This window comes from Vipera berus (assembly GCF_964194415.1).
Source record: "Vipera berus genome assembly, chromosome: 10".
Lineage (NCBI taxonomy): Eukaryota > Metazoa > Chordata > Lepidosauria > Squamata > Viperidae > Vipera > Vipera berus.
The window spans coordinates 115,217-128,669 of record NC_138213.1 but is presented as its reverse complement, the minus strand read 5'-3'; the positions used below and the strand labels follow the sequence as shown (position 1 = coordinate 128,669).

The window sequence follows — 13,453 nt, the reverse complement described above, 5'->3', positions numbered from 1 at the left end:
GCATGATCTCCTCTGACAGTTCTCCTGTATCATATCCACCACGACAGACTCAGTGAAGATCACATTTGTTTATTCAGAACAGAGAAGGAATCAACCATCAAAATTATCCCAGAAAAGCCATGTGAACATATTACATATAGAAGCATTAGATGAGAAAACAGAGGTTTCCTCTGGGCATCATAGCAGCAGATGTGACTATCTGGTGCTGCCATCTATGGCTTTGTCCCACAGGCCAAACATGGACTAGTTGGGGGCTGCAGACCTAAATGTCTAATGATGGTCCCATACCCAACTTGCCACAGCCTGCTGAGGGAGTCTTTTCTAATCTCTAAGCCAGGTCTAAAATTGGTTTGCCTCACGGCATGTACCTGACTCTTCTGCCCCACCTCATGCACATCAGCAGGACCCTCAGGGTAGACTTGGCTTTGGCCTCCTTTCCCAGAGAAAAGCCATAACTGCATCAAGCAAGCACAGGCTTTAAGGCAGCCCTTCCCACAGAATATGCCCAGAAGGGCATAGTGGCTGTGCTGTCTTCTGTCCAAAGGAAATGCTACTCACATCACCTCCACACCCCGCTCCAGAGAAGAGATTATCTAGGGCTACTGAGGCATAGGGGAAAGGTTTCTTGCTCCCCACTGAAAGGGGCCCCAAAGGACCCTCCAAAACAGCACAATTTGGTGTAAGTAGAGCAAGAAGAAAGGCCAAGAGGAAGACAAGGAAGTGAGGAAAGAGCACCCATTGCAGCAACAGGGTATGTAGCTCTTAGGTTTTCTTCTTCAGCTCCTCAAACCTCCGGGACAGATCATCAAAGTCAATCTCATCTGAGGCAGATGTGCTGGTGCCAGCAGAAGCAGCAGGCAGTGTATCTGGCACAGATGGCAACTCTGGCAATACAAAGCGATCACCTGAACGGGGCATGGGGACTGGTGGCTGCCCCTTGGCTTCTGGCGTTATGCGGGGACCTGCAGCAGAGGGCAAATGAAGAGACATTGCAAGCCTTGGGCTGGGAGTAGCAGGAACAATGCCCAATCAATAGAAGACTCATTCCTACATGCCAGCAGCCTGCCTGGCGTAGCATGCTATATTTTCTCTTGTATCCTTTAACAAGAGTGCTGCTTTTGAGGCCTCTCAGGGCTGTGTTACAGGGTGTGAGCTTCCACAGCTCTGCAGGAATCAAACTGCTGCCACTTCACCCAGAGCCAAGTGTAGCAGCTCAGTGTGTCTTACCAGAATGACAAGCAAGGCCTTGGCTTGTGCCCACTGACCTTCTCTGGACTTACCAGTCGCAACATGTAAGGACGGCACTTCCTTGTCAGTATTCCCATCATCTACCTGAAACAGGCACAAGTGTATTTGGCAAAAAGTCCTGGCATGCAGCACACTAAACACCTTTATTTGTATAGGCTGGGAGGATTCAGAAGGATATTTTTCTCCACCTCAAGAATCAAATCCCAAAGCTCTGCTGCTAGGTGGGACAGAAAAGCAATGGGGAGAGGACGCAGTGAACCCAGTCTCTTTTTCTCTAAGAAAATATTTCATCACTGTTGGAAGGGACCAAACCATGAAGGCAGGTAAGCATAGCAAATTAAAGGGGAAGTTCTGAAAAGCAACTCTGGCACCCAAACAAACAGAAAAGGCACCTCACAACTAATGCTTGACCAGAGCCTTAACCTCAGATCTCAGCAACAGAGGACACTAAGAATATACACAACTGTCTGGTGTGAGCTGTTCCATGTAGGCACTGGGAAGACGGCTATGCAAAGGAAGATGGGGGGGGGGGGAGAAGCAATATGCCCTAGTTTTGTCTTCCTGTCTCAGATTCTAAATTTAGTTTCTGCCAAACTGCAGCCAGTCTTAAACAGTTTGGTAGAATTTGTGGAACATGACTTTTTTGGGTCAGCTGAAAATGTGTTTTTCATTTCATGCAGAGTTTTAGAGGACTATATTTTTCTTGGATGACACTTACAGATTCGTATGTTGGAGGAATTGCTGGAATCGGAGGAGGGTGAAGGCTAGTGAATGGTTGGTAGGTACCCACAGGTAGCCCATTGAAGCTCTCCTACAGAAATTAGAATGCTCATTAGCCATAGCAGATGCAGCTCACAGAGATTAGGCAGCATGTTCAAGAAAGAAAAACTGCTGCAAACACACATGGCAGCATTAAGACAAAAACAAAACTACCCGCCTCCAGAGCCCTGCATGAATCGAGATTTAGTTAATTACCATCCCCTTCGGATGTGGGTAGGAGAAAGGAGGAACTGGAGATGGCATCGGCAGGGGCAAGACTCCTTCAGGACCAGGTAGAGGGGCCATGAAGCCACCGCTGTTACCTCCACCTTTCTTGATGTCATCCACAAATCCTACATCAATCAGATCTGCTTCTACACCTGTAGGAGCCTCAGCCTGAGAAACAAGATGGCTCAATCTCACAACCAGGAAAGATACTGCTAGTGTACAGTCATTTTTTCAGATTGGTGGCTAATACATATTGATTAAATGAAAAGAACTCTGTGACAATGTTTGCTTCTTTGAATTTTTCTGAACATTTGTATCTCTTTGCAACTGGATGTTGAGTTTCATGTGCCCTAGTAAAACATAAAATGACGTTTTAAATGAAGTAACACTATTTTACTTGTTTCATTCATTACCTAAGATCATCCAACATATGATATACTACTGCAAAATAGTAGTCCACAACTCAACAATTGGTTGCCTCACCCTTAGCTGCAGTTAGTGCAACCAAGCACTTCCTTAACCAGTGATCAGTTTCTCACATCACTGTGTAGGAATTCTGATTTATTTTATTTATTCCTTTATGGTGAATTGCTTCGGGGCAGTAATTGCTGAGCTTTTCTAACATGAACTGCTGATTTTAAAACTGCCACAATATTTCTTTGGGGTTTGGATATGGCTTTGACTTGGCCACACCAAAATATTATATGCATTCCTTTTCATCTGCCATCTTATTGATAGGCCCAGTGGAAGAAAAGTTTCCAATTCCATCTTTTTGATGGAGTAGGGGTTCCCCACAGGGCTGTGTTTTGAATCCGTTACTGTTCACCTTGACCCATGACTGCTGTGCTAAGCCTGCTACGAATCGTATTGTGAAGTATGTGGATGGCATGGCAGTGGTGGTTCTTATCTGAGCCGATAACCAACATCCTTATAGGGAGGAGGAAAAGGCTTTGGTGGACTGGTGCAATAAAAGTAACCCGCTTTGTTAATATTAATTAACATTTGTTAATAAAACGAAGGAGATCATTATTGATTTTAGAAGGAGCTGGCATAGTCATACTCGTTGTATTAAGGCTGCAGCTGTGGAGGTGGTCAATAGGTGGGGGTGCAGATAACTAACAATCTGACTTGGTCTCTTCATAGTCTTTAGTGAAGTGTGCAAACCAGCATTTGCATTTCTTGCATCGGATAAGGAGAGCACATCTTTTTAAAGAGGCATGATTGAGAGCATTTTAACAAACTGCATCACTGTCTGGTTTGGTGGCAGCAGTGCCTCAGATAGAAAGTCCATTCAGAGAGTGTAAGGACAGCTGAGATCATTATAGGAAGCTCACTTCCCATTATTCAGGATACTTATAAGCACTATATGCTTAAAGCTTGAAGCATTGTTAGAGACCCCACACACCCACTTCATTCTGTTTCTGTTGCTCCCCTCTGGTAGGTTTCGAAGTATTTATAGCAAAACTACTATTTATTTATTTATTTATTTATTTTTGGGACTTATATGCCGCCCTATCTCCCAAAGGACTCAGGGCGGCTTACAATAAAAAACAACAATACAAAAATTAAAAAATGAATTAAATAACAGCCCCAAAATAAATTAACTAGTTAAAAATTAAAACATATTTAAAAACCCATCATCAATCCAGGTCAGCCTGATGGAAGAGAAAAGTTTTGAGGTCGCGGCGAAAGGACCGGAGGTCCGGGGCCATCCGAAGCTCAAGGGGAAGCTGGTTCCAAAGGGCTGGTGCTCCCACAGAGAAGGCCCTCGCCCTGGGGGTCGCCAGCCGACATTGTCTGGCCGACGGCACCCTGAGGAGGCCCTCTCTGTGTGAGCGCACTGGGCGATGGGAAGTCGTCCCCGCTAGCAGACGGTCCTGCAAGTATCCCGGGCCTAAGCCATGTAGGGCTTTAAAGGTAAGTACTAGCTTTTTTAACATCTTTGTTCTTTATGCTATGTCTTATAAATTCACAGAATTCTTTTTTCTCTCTCACCATGCATATGTATAAGTTTGAACTAGAATGTGGTATTTCTCTGTGTCATATGTATATGCATAATGTGTTTTTTTAAGAGCTGAATGGAATGAAATTTCATTTTATTGAATGCTGATTTGTGTATATTTAAAGTGAATAAAGTTATTATTCTATTCTATCTTGTAGACTTGTTTCTGTGGATCACTGTTGCCATGGGACTTAGAAAAATGGCCTGAAATTCTTGAATTTCTCATAGGATTCTGATATGAATCAGAATTTATGCTTTCCTGATGTAAATCAGAGGTCCCCAACCTTTTGGGCACCAGAGACCAGTTCCATGGAGAGAGGTTTTTCCCTGGACCAGAAGATGTGTGGTTCTGTGTGCTGCCTGCATCCCACCGATGGACTTTGCTTGTTTGTGCGAACCGGCAGCTGGCATGCCGTGGCCTGGTACTGGTCCACGCACCAGGGGTTGGACCCGATGGAAATGATCTCATAGCAAACCAGGGGAGGCACAATTATTTTTCTATTCTAACATGTTTGTGAAAATAAAGCTTGAATCAAATATTGGCACAATTTGTTCTCTGAGACTCCATTTGTGGATTACTAGAACTCAAATGAAGCTCCAAAATTAATATTAATACAGGCAAAGTGAAATTTTCACTCTTTTTCACACAATTGTGGCAGTCGAGAGACCTTCCACATCACACTAGAATGAGGAAGCCTCCTGCACTTCTACTTACCATGACCACCGAATCTGGTTCATAGGGCACATTATAGTTCTTGGCAATCTCAATCAAGTATCTCTCCACCAGGATTTTAGGAGGTGCTTCTACATTCAGTTTGTGTATTAACTAGAAAGCAGGGAGGAGGAAAAACAGTTTGTAACCACCACAGCTAAGCAGGGCTGACAGTTTTTATCAGGAATCACCCAAAAAAGAAAAATACAAAATTCTAAGAAGATGCTATTGCTTCTTTGTACGCATCATCAAAATTCTTACTCTGTAAAACCTGTTTTTGAGATACACTTTATACAGCCATCTGACCATCAATTGCATGGCTCTCCCCATTCTCACCCTGTCATTGACTGTCCCAATCTGGTTGCTTCGACATAGCTTGCCATATTCTTTGCTGTATTTGGCACATAGCTGATCAGCAACCTAGCACAGAAACAGAACAATTAAAAACTCATTGGCTATCTGTAAAGTGAAGCACTACAGCTCTTTCCAGATCAGAAGGCCTAAGCTTAGAAGCAGAGGAACCAATTTTAAATATCAAGCAAATCAAGAAAATTCTCAAGAGATTTGGAAAGTTATACTATCTTCACTTCAAAGAAAAATAAAGAGAAAGCAGACTGTTCTGACAAACTGTCTTGAACCTTTCAGAAAATTGGCCAATAACCCAGAGTCTGCTTTCTCTCACATAGCTAGTACTACTCACAATTTTCAGCTCAGCTACTTCTGACTGTAGTCGAGGAGCTGCCCAGATGAGGGTAGACACTGCTTCTGCCAGGCCAGGGTCCAGCTCCCTGAAGAAACAATATCAAGTCATGCAATACATAGGTCCAAAACACTCTCTCAGAAAGCAGGTTTCCATGTGAAAAGGATGCCAGAACACTGCCTTTCCTCTCCCAGAGTTTTCTTTCTGCTACCTGGGCCTTACTTCATTGAATGAATGAGGCCAAAACGAGCTAAAAGCAGGTCACAATACAACTCCAAGATCTCCATGGCCTCCACTAAATAATCTTCCCGAATAATGTGCTCCACACGGATGCGAGCCCGTTCATCCTTGCCAGCAGAAAGATAATCAGCAATTTCCTTCCTGGCTTTCTGGGCCAACTCAGCTGTAAAATAGGGAAGAGGAAAGTCATTGCTCAGTCTGCCCTGGGACAGGCGCTGGGATTCCCCCGGGGTAAGAGGGCCAGGCGGGAAGTACCACAGCCCCCCCCCTCAGCACCCTTCGCCTTCGGGGCCAAGGAGCCCTTTTCCCGTGGCGCCACCCCAAGGACGAGGCAGCTGGACAGCGAAGGGGCGGCGGGAGAGGCTGCTTCAGGTTCGCCTCCACTTACTTTTCTTTTTCTCCAACAACTTCAGACGATTGATGACGAGACGGAGATTGACGCGCAAGCGCTCAGCCTTGAACCCGGAGCCCAGCATCCCGGCCAGTCCGGCAACTGGAGGGCGAGGCGGAAAACGTTGGTCTTTCGCGCCCGAGACCTGCGCCGCCCGCCCGCCCGCCCGCCGCTTCCGGGAAGGACCCGAAGAGGCGACGCCGGCCGCTTCCGGCCTGCTTGGGCCGAGACGCCGCCCGCAGCGAACTCCTCCGGGCCCTGGGCCGGCTCCCCTCCCCGCCGGGGCTCTCCAGAGGCCCATAAGGGGCTCCACGGGAGGCAGAGAGGGAGACGCTCACCTCCGACAAGGCCGCAGCACGGAAGTACGCAAGCGGACGCCGGAAGCAGCCTAAGAAGCGGCGCCGCGCGCCGGTCTTGGGCGGAAGGCGCCTCCTGCAGGGGAACGGAAGCAGGAACGGGCGCTCTGCGTCACTGCCCTCAGTGCCCCGGCGGCTCCCTCGGCTCCCGGTGAGGGGTTCCGGCGGTGGGGACGCCTTCACACCTGCCCCGCCTGGGGCGCTGTGCTGGGCCGGCGCCCTCCAGTAGATGCTGCGGCGGGGGCGGCTGCCGGGGGCGCTGGAGCGCCGCCGGGGAGAGCCCGCGACTCCCTCCGGCTCCGCCGGCCTCCCCACGCCCTACCCGAGCGCCTGGCGGCGGCTACGCTACCACCAGCCCGGAGCCGCGTCCCGCCGTCGGAGGCAGGCTCCAGCGTGGCGCGCGCCCGACGGCCGGCCGGTCCCCGTGCACGAGCCGGGCGCTCCCGCCGCCGCGCCGCCATCTTCTGCTGGCGCCCCGCCGGGCGGCTCTTTGTCCGCCGCCGCTGCTGCTGCCACGCCGCGAGTCGAGCCCGGCGACGGAGGGCGGCGGCGGCCGCCAGGTGAGGGCCGAGCCGCGGCGGGCTCCCGAGCGGGACGGGCGGCGGCCCCTTGCGGCGCGGCGTGACGCGGGGCTCTTCTCTCCGCAGGGGCGCCCCCGCGGGGGGGGCAAGCCATGTCCCGCCGGAAACAGGCCACCCCCAATAAAGTGCGCTGTGAGTAACGGGCGGGGCTGCGGGAAGGGGGCCCGGCCCAGCGCCCGCCTTCCGCGCCGGAGCAGCGCCCATGGCCGTGGCGGCGCTGGCGGGCGGGGACGGCCGGGCAGCCCCTCCGCGTCCGCTTCCCGGGGGGCGCGGCGCCTCCGGGCTCGGAGGGCGGCCCGGGTGACCCGCCCTGCCGCTTTTGTCCGCAGGGGAGCAGGTCCTGGCCGGCCTGGAAGAGCATAAGCGGCGGGCGGCCATGAGGAAGAGCCTCCCGGTGCTGCAGGGCGTCCAGCCTGCCGTCATGGGGCAGGAGCCGCCGCCGCCCCCGCCGGAGAGAGCCTCCAGCAGCAGTGAGTTGCCTCCGCTAGCGGGCGGGGCGCGCCGGGTTGGAGCGGGGTGGGGGAGAGCTGCGCTCTGCCGCCCTGCCTGCCCTCCCGAGCCACGGCTTGCGTTGCAGGTGAGAGCGAGGAAGAGACCACCCAGGACGAGGCCTCTTCTCCGGCTTCTGAGGAGGACGGAACAGGGGGGGCTGCGGTGAAAAAGGAGCAAGGGTCAGCGGAGCAGCCTGGGCAGCGCAATCCTGAGATGCAAGCCCAAGAGGCAAGTGCTCCTCCCCCACCCGTAGCCAGGTTGTGCCAGAAGTGAAGCCAGGAGGCTTCCCCAAATACTAGCCAGCCCACACTTTCGGTGGGATAGCTTTTATGTTCCTCTTCTTCATACCAGCCTACAGAGGTAGATCTATGGGCTGCATGACTTGGGTTTTCAACCTTTGATTAGGCTACGAAAATAGGAAGTCTAACTTGCTAGAGCCAGGTGGAAAAACCCTTCAAATGAGGTTGGGAAAAAGAACACCCTGGCTTTCAAAGCTCGCTCAAGAATGTGCACAGGACATACCATGGATTAAGTGTCCTTTTTTCTGTTCTTACAATGGAATGACTTTCCCGTGTAGTCACTTGGTCCAGACCAGCAGCAAAACTGTGTGTCATGCTTATGGTCCTGCCTGTTTTTTTCCATCAGCCTTCTCTCTCTTATAGATGGGATTCGGCACTAACCCAGATGCCTTGATGGGACTCTCTCGCTGTCCTCTTTGTCAGCTAGAATGTGGCAGCAGGGAACAGCTTGTGACTCACGTGTACCAGGTATCTATCTTGAGGCCATTCTTCAAGCGGACTGCCCTGCCCTTGCTTCTGTCCAGGCTGAGCTTTCTCATTCTGGTTGGGAAAGGTGTAGTATTTGTGGGATGCCATTTCACCAGCCATCCTAGGGAATGCCTTGTGGGTATCTCTCCTTCAGTCCCAAGGAAGAGGGATTTCTTCCATGGCTTGGCTTCAGCCTGCCCTTGTAGGGACAGAGCAATTGAGCCTTTACCTCACAGCTCGGCCTCGTTTGCAGCACACAGCGGCTGCAGTCAGTGCCAAGAGCTACCTGTGTCCTGTCTGCAGCCGAGCACTCAGCTCCCCAGGGTCGCTGGGTAGGCATCTCCTCATCCACTCCGAGGACCAGCTATCCAACTGTGCAGTATGCGGGGCACGTTTCACCAGCCACGCCACTTTCAACAGGTGAGAAACTGCAGCAGAAGGAAGTCAGAAGTCTTACTTTGGTAGTTCTTGGCCAGCATAACCCAAGTTGCTATAGGATATCCTAATGGAACCTTGGGGGAAGGTGGAGAAGCTTCGCCCGAGAGATCTTTTGGCCAACTACTTCCCTCAAGGATTCATGGTTAATCTCCAGAGGACACACAGGCCATGAGGCTGACTCGAGAGAGTTCTTGCCTTCGCTGATTCTTTCTCTTTTGTAGTGAGAAGGTGCCGGAGGTGCTGTCTGGAGATTCCTTGCCTGCTCCTCCCCCAGAGGGCTCTTCTAGCACCGAAGAGAAAGCTGCTGCTCTCAGCCCTGCTGTGTATCCTGCTGGCCTCCTCCTTGTGTGCAACAGCTGTGTGGCTTACCGCAAACTTCTGGAAGCTCAAGCCCCAGGGGTGCGCAAGTGGGCCTTACGGCGGCAGAATGAACCTCTAGAAGCAAGGCTGCAGCGCCTAGAACGAGAACGTACAGCCAAGAAAAGCCGTCGGGACAATGAAACACCAGAGGAGCGAGAAGTGAGGCGTATGCGGGACAGGGAGGCTAAGCGCCTGCAACGGATGCAGGAGACAGATGAGCAGCGTGCACGACGCTTGCAGAGGGATCGCGAAGCCATGCGTCTCAAACGTGCCAATGAAACCCCTGAGAAGCGGCAGGCTCGCCTCATCCGAGAGCGTGAAGCCAAGCGACTGAAGCGGCGGCTAGAAAAAATGGACATGATGCTGCGTGCTCAGTTTGGCCAGGACCCCTCGGCAATGGCAGCACTGGCTGCTGAGATGAACTTCTTCCCGCTCCCTGGCGGAGGCATGGAATTGGACAGCCAGTTGCTCAGCAAAATGTCCTTTGAGGAGCCAAGCCCCAGCACACTGCATTGAATTCTTTCCCTATGAACTCTTTGGACTGGGTCTTTTTGCTATGCCAGTGGACCTGGAATGTGGCCAGCAAAGTGCTTCTGCTCTCTGGGTGCTATAGATCACAATAGAAATGGGTTGCAGGGAGGAGACAATAATAATAATAATATAATAAAAGTTGGAAGGGACCTTGGAGATTACTACTCCAACCCCCTGCTCAGGCAAGAAACCCTATACCATTTCAGACAAATGGCTGTCCAGTCTCTTCTTAAAAACTTCCAGTGCTGGAGCATTCACTGCTTCTGGAGGCAGGTTGTTCCACTGGTTAATTGTTCTTACTGTCAGGAAGTTTCTCCTTAGTTCTAGGTTGCTTCTCTCCTTGAGTAGTTTCCATTCGTTGCTTCTTGTCCTGCCTTCAGGCACTTTGGAGAATAGCTTGACTCTTTGTGGCAACCCTGAGATATTGGAACACTGCTATCATGCCCACCCCCTCCTTCTCTTCATTAAACTACACATACCCAATTCCAGCAACTGTTCCTTACATGTTTTAGCCTCCAGTCCTCCAATCATCTTTGTTGCTCTTCTCTGTACTCTAGACAGTCTTAACATATCTTTACATCGTGGTGACCAAAACTGGATACAGGATTCCAAGTGTGGCCTTACCAAGGCATTGTAAAGTGTTACTAACACTTCATGTGATCTTGATTCTATCCCTGTTAATGCAGCCCAGCACTGGTGGCTCATATGTAAGTGATTGTCCATTAGGACTCAAGATCCCCCTCACAGTTGCTACTATTGAGCAAGGTACCACCTGTACTATACCTGTACATTTGTTTTTTCTTGCTTAAATGTAGAACCTTACTTTTTCACCACTGAATTTCATTTTGTTAGTGCCCAGATCCTCCTGTATCTTAAGCCCATCTTCCTGAGTGTTGGCTACTCCTGCCAGCTTGGTGTCGTCTGCAAATTTTATGAGTTCCCCATCTATCCCCTCGTCCAAATCATTGATGAAGATGTTGAAGAGCACTGGGCTAGAACAGAGCCCTGGGACACCCCACTACACACTTCCCTCCATGTAGATGCAATTCCATTGAGGACCACACGCTGAGTACAGCCGGGCAGCCAGCTACGAATCCATCTGGTGGTAATGCTGTCTAACCCACATGTTTCTATCTTATCAAGTAGTAGGTTGTGATCTATTTTATCAGATGCCTTACTGAAGTCCAAGTAAATTATAACTACAGCATTCCTCTGGTCCACTAATTTTGTCACTTGGTCAAAGAACGCAGTAAGATTTGTCTGGCATGATGTTTTTGACAAACCCATGTTGGCTTTTAGTAATGACTTGGTTTTCCTCTAGGTGTTCGCTGATTCGTTGTTTATCTTTTCCAGAATCTTCCCAGGTATTAAGGTCAGGCTGATAGGTCTGTAGTTTCCTGGATCTATTTTTTCCCCACTTTTGAAGATGGGAACTACATCAGCTCTTTTCCAATCCCCTGGTAGTTCCCCAGTGCTCCAGGATCTTTGAAAAATGTTCAGTGGTTCTGAGATCACATCTGCCAGTTCCTGGAGAACCTTGGGGTGTAATCCATCTGGTCCTGGTGATTTGAACTTGTCTAGGCTGGACAGGTCCTCGTTTACCATTTTCTTGCCTATCTTGTGTTTCTAATCTGTTTTTATGGTACTGTTTCTGATAGGTTGGACTGTTTCTTTTCCCTTTGTGTAAAGACAGATGCAAAAATCGAGTTAAATAGTTCTGCTTTCTCCCTGTTGCTTGTCACCTTCTTGCCACTTTCCCCCACTAATGGACTAATCATTTCCTTCACTTTTTTCTTGTTTGGCTCTATGTCTTCCATGCTTCTGGTCTTGTGTGCTGGTTGCATCACAGTATGAGGAGGGAAGCTGGAAGGCTCAAGACTACATCTCTCCTCCTCTTGGCTCCACACCACCAGTAGTCTTTGTAGTCTGCTTCTTCAAAGTCCAACTTTCACATCCATAGCATCACAGGAAAGATTTACCTGTATAGTGTTTTTTAATCCCAACTTGTAAAACAGAAGTGCCCAATTCAATGAGCATACTTAATATTGACTGGCCCAGTCACCCAACCAGCTTTTAATTATGATCTAGGTAAACATGACATCAGAACATTTTTTCCAAAGATTTCATTGCTGCCTATCAAGTGCTACTCTGCAGCATATTTTTTGATGCTGGTTTTATTATTGTCAGTCAATCCTGAAAGGCACAAGTAATCCACCATACCTCAGGATCTTCACTGGCAATTCTAAGGCTGACCCCTATTCCTATTATTAATTTGATGGTCTTTATACTTAATTGTAGCCAATTGACTTTGATTACTACTACTTGCAGAAAATTTCCTTTTAGATATTGGGAGTAGTGTCATCAATATAGCACAGGTGCTTGATGTTTCTTCTCCAGTTTTAAAACTCATCTTCCAATCTGGTCTTCAATAAATATCCAGCATATAGGTTGAATTAGGGATGAGTATACAGCCTTGTCTCTCCATGTTTCATCAGGAATACAGCTTCCTGACCTGTGTGTAAATTTCATGGATAGACTAAGATGTTCTGGGATTCACGTTTTCCTAAACACACTTCACAGTTTAACATGGCCAAAGGCCTCCTTTTAATCAATGAAGCACACCCTGCTTTTTTATATATTGATTCCTCAATTATTCAGTATGGATAGGCAATTCTCTTGTTCCTCTGCCTTTTCTTATGTAAGCTTGAACATCTGACATTCCCCTCTTCATTCGGGGCTCTAATCTGTTAGATAATCCTCAGAATTATTTTGTTAAATGTGAAATTAACACTGTGCAACAGTTTGCACTAACTATCTTTGGTGCTGGTTTGTGGAATGAACTCATTCAACCTGGTTTTCACTGTGGCATTCTCCAAATTTGCTGTAGTTCAATTAAAATCTTTACTAATTGCTACCAACTTAAGATAGTAGTCTAATCCCTAGCAACTTAATGAGTACTTTACCACTAGAGGTTCTTGTAAATAGAGAATATCTTCTCGGATAGTAATATCCTTACTATACAGAATTTCCTTCCACTTTTGTTTGATAGTTTTTGAATCGTTACTTGTAGTCATCTACATCTTTAAGCAAGCCAATTTGAGGTTGAAACAGGTCAGAGATCTTTTGTAAAACATTGCTTCTGCATGTCTGTTTCATCTTCAATGTCTTTACAATGTGGCAATACTACTAATCTCTTCTAACAAATTTCTTAAAATTCTTTCATGAACTCTCAGGTTCAGATTCTCTTGGCAATTTCCGCTGTCTATTCTGCCATTGTTTTTCTTGTGTAATCTTTGGCAGGCTTTTTTCACATTAATCTTTTAACAACTTACACAGTTCCTCCGGCTTCTGGGCAGTAAGGTCTTCCAAGCAATACTCATGTTCTCCTTGAAAAGGGTGGGTATATGAAGATGAAACATATATTCTCTTTGAAGAATGAGCAGATAAGTCACTGTCTAGCATGTTTTAGTTCACAATCTGTGATTTAAGCCTTTTAATTTTTCCTTTGAATCCTAAATGCTTTTATATTGGCTACAGTCTAAAAAAATCCAGACACATCATGAACCAACCGTTTTGACAGTTTTTTAAAACTAGTGAGCTTTGTTGGCTATAAGAAAAATCCCCAAATGCATCTTACAGCAATGTCTT

At 48.2% G+C, this 13,453-nt stretch overlaps 2 protein-coding genes across 3 annotated transcripts; one reads left to right on the top strand and one right to left on the bottom strand.

The window, feature by feature from the left end:
- Nucleotides 1-49: 49 nt before the first annotated feature.
- Nucleotides 50-6,828, bottom strand: IST1 (IST1 factor associated with ESCRT-III). Its single transcript, XM_081335839.1, has 10 exons — nucleotides 6,619-6,828; nucleotides 6,278-6,382; nucleotides 5,872-6,052; nucleotides 5,650-5,737; nucleotides 5,286-5,369; nucleotides 4,953-5,063; nucleotides 2,224-2,403; nucleotides 1,967-2,059; nucleotides 1,281-1,332; nucleotides 50-962 (listed from the first exon to the last, which is right to left on the bottom strand). The coding sequence occupies exons 2-10, from the start codon at nucleotides 6,363-6,365 to the stop codon at nucleotides 763-765; spliced, it is 1,077 nt and encodes a 358-aa protein (XP_081191965.1). The 5' UTR covers nucleotides 6,366-6,382; nucleotides 6,619-6,828; the 3' UTR covers nucleotides 50-762.
- On the top strand, nucleotides 6,739-13,369 carry ZNF821 (zinc finger protein 821). 2 transcript variants are annotated; one of them, XM_081335827.1, is made up of 7 exons: nucleotides 6,739-7,196; nucleotides 7,284-7,349; nucleotides 7,547-7,687; nucleotides 7,795-7,937; nucleotides 8,372-8,476; nucleotides 8,730-8,896; nucleotides 9,136-13,369. In XM_081335827.1, exons 1-7 carry the CDS (start codon nucleotides 6,866-6,868, stop codon nucleotides 9,788-9,790), a joined length of 1,608 nt encoding a protein of 535 aa, XP_081191953.1. In that variant the 5' UTR covers nucleotides 6,739-6,865; the 3' UTR covers nucleotides 9,791-13,369. The 2 variants fall into 2 exon arrangements, with proteins under 2 accessions (XP_081191953.1, XP_081191954.1); XM_081335828.1 differs by lacking the exon at nucleotides 7,284-7,349 and having other exon boundaries at nucleotides 6,741-7,196.
- The last annotated feature ends 84 nt before the right edge of the window (nucleotides 13,370-13,453 follow it).

What these genes read in the sequence shown, in the direction of transcription:
- ZNF821 (XM_081335827.1), top strand. Translation starts at nt 6,866, where the DNA reads ATGCTGCGGCGGGGGCGGCTGCCGGGGGCGCTGGAGCGCCGCCGGGGA. An exon ending in CACCCCCAATAAAGTGCGCT is followed by an intron (nt 7,350 to 7,546) that starts GTGAGTAACGGG and finishes TTTTGTCCGCAG; the next exon opens with GGGAGCAGGTCCTGGCCGGC. An exon ending in GGAGAGAGCCTCCAGCAGCA is followed by an intron (nt 7,688 to 7,794) that starts GTGAGTTGCCTC and finishes CTTGCGTTGCAG; the next exon opens with GTGAGAGCGAGGAAGAGACC.
- IST1 (XM_081335839.1), bottom strand. Translation starts at nt 6,365, where the DNA reads ATGCTGGGCTCCGGGTTCAAGGCTGAGCGCTTGCGCGTCAATCTCCGT. An exon ending in GTTGTTGGAGAAAAAGAAAA is followed by an intron (nt 6,053 to 6,277) that starts GTAAGTGGAGGC and finishes CCTATTTTACAG; the next exon opens with CTGAGTTGGCCCAGAAAGCC. An exon ending in TTCCTCCAACATACGAATCT is followed by an intron (nt 1,333 to 1,966) that starts GTAAGTGTCATC and finishes TGCCTGTTTCAG; the next exon opens with GTAGATGATGGGAATACTGA.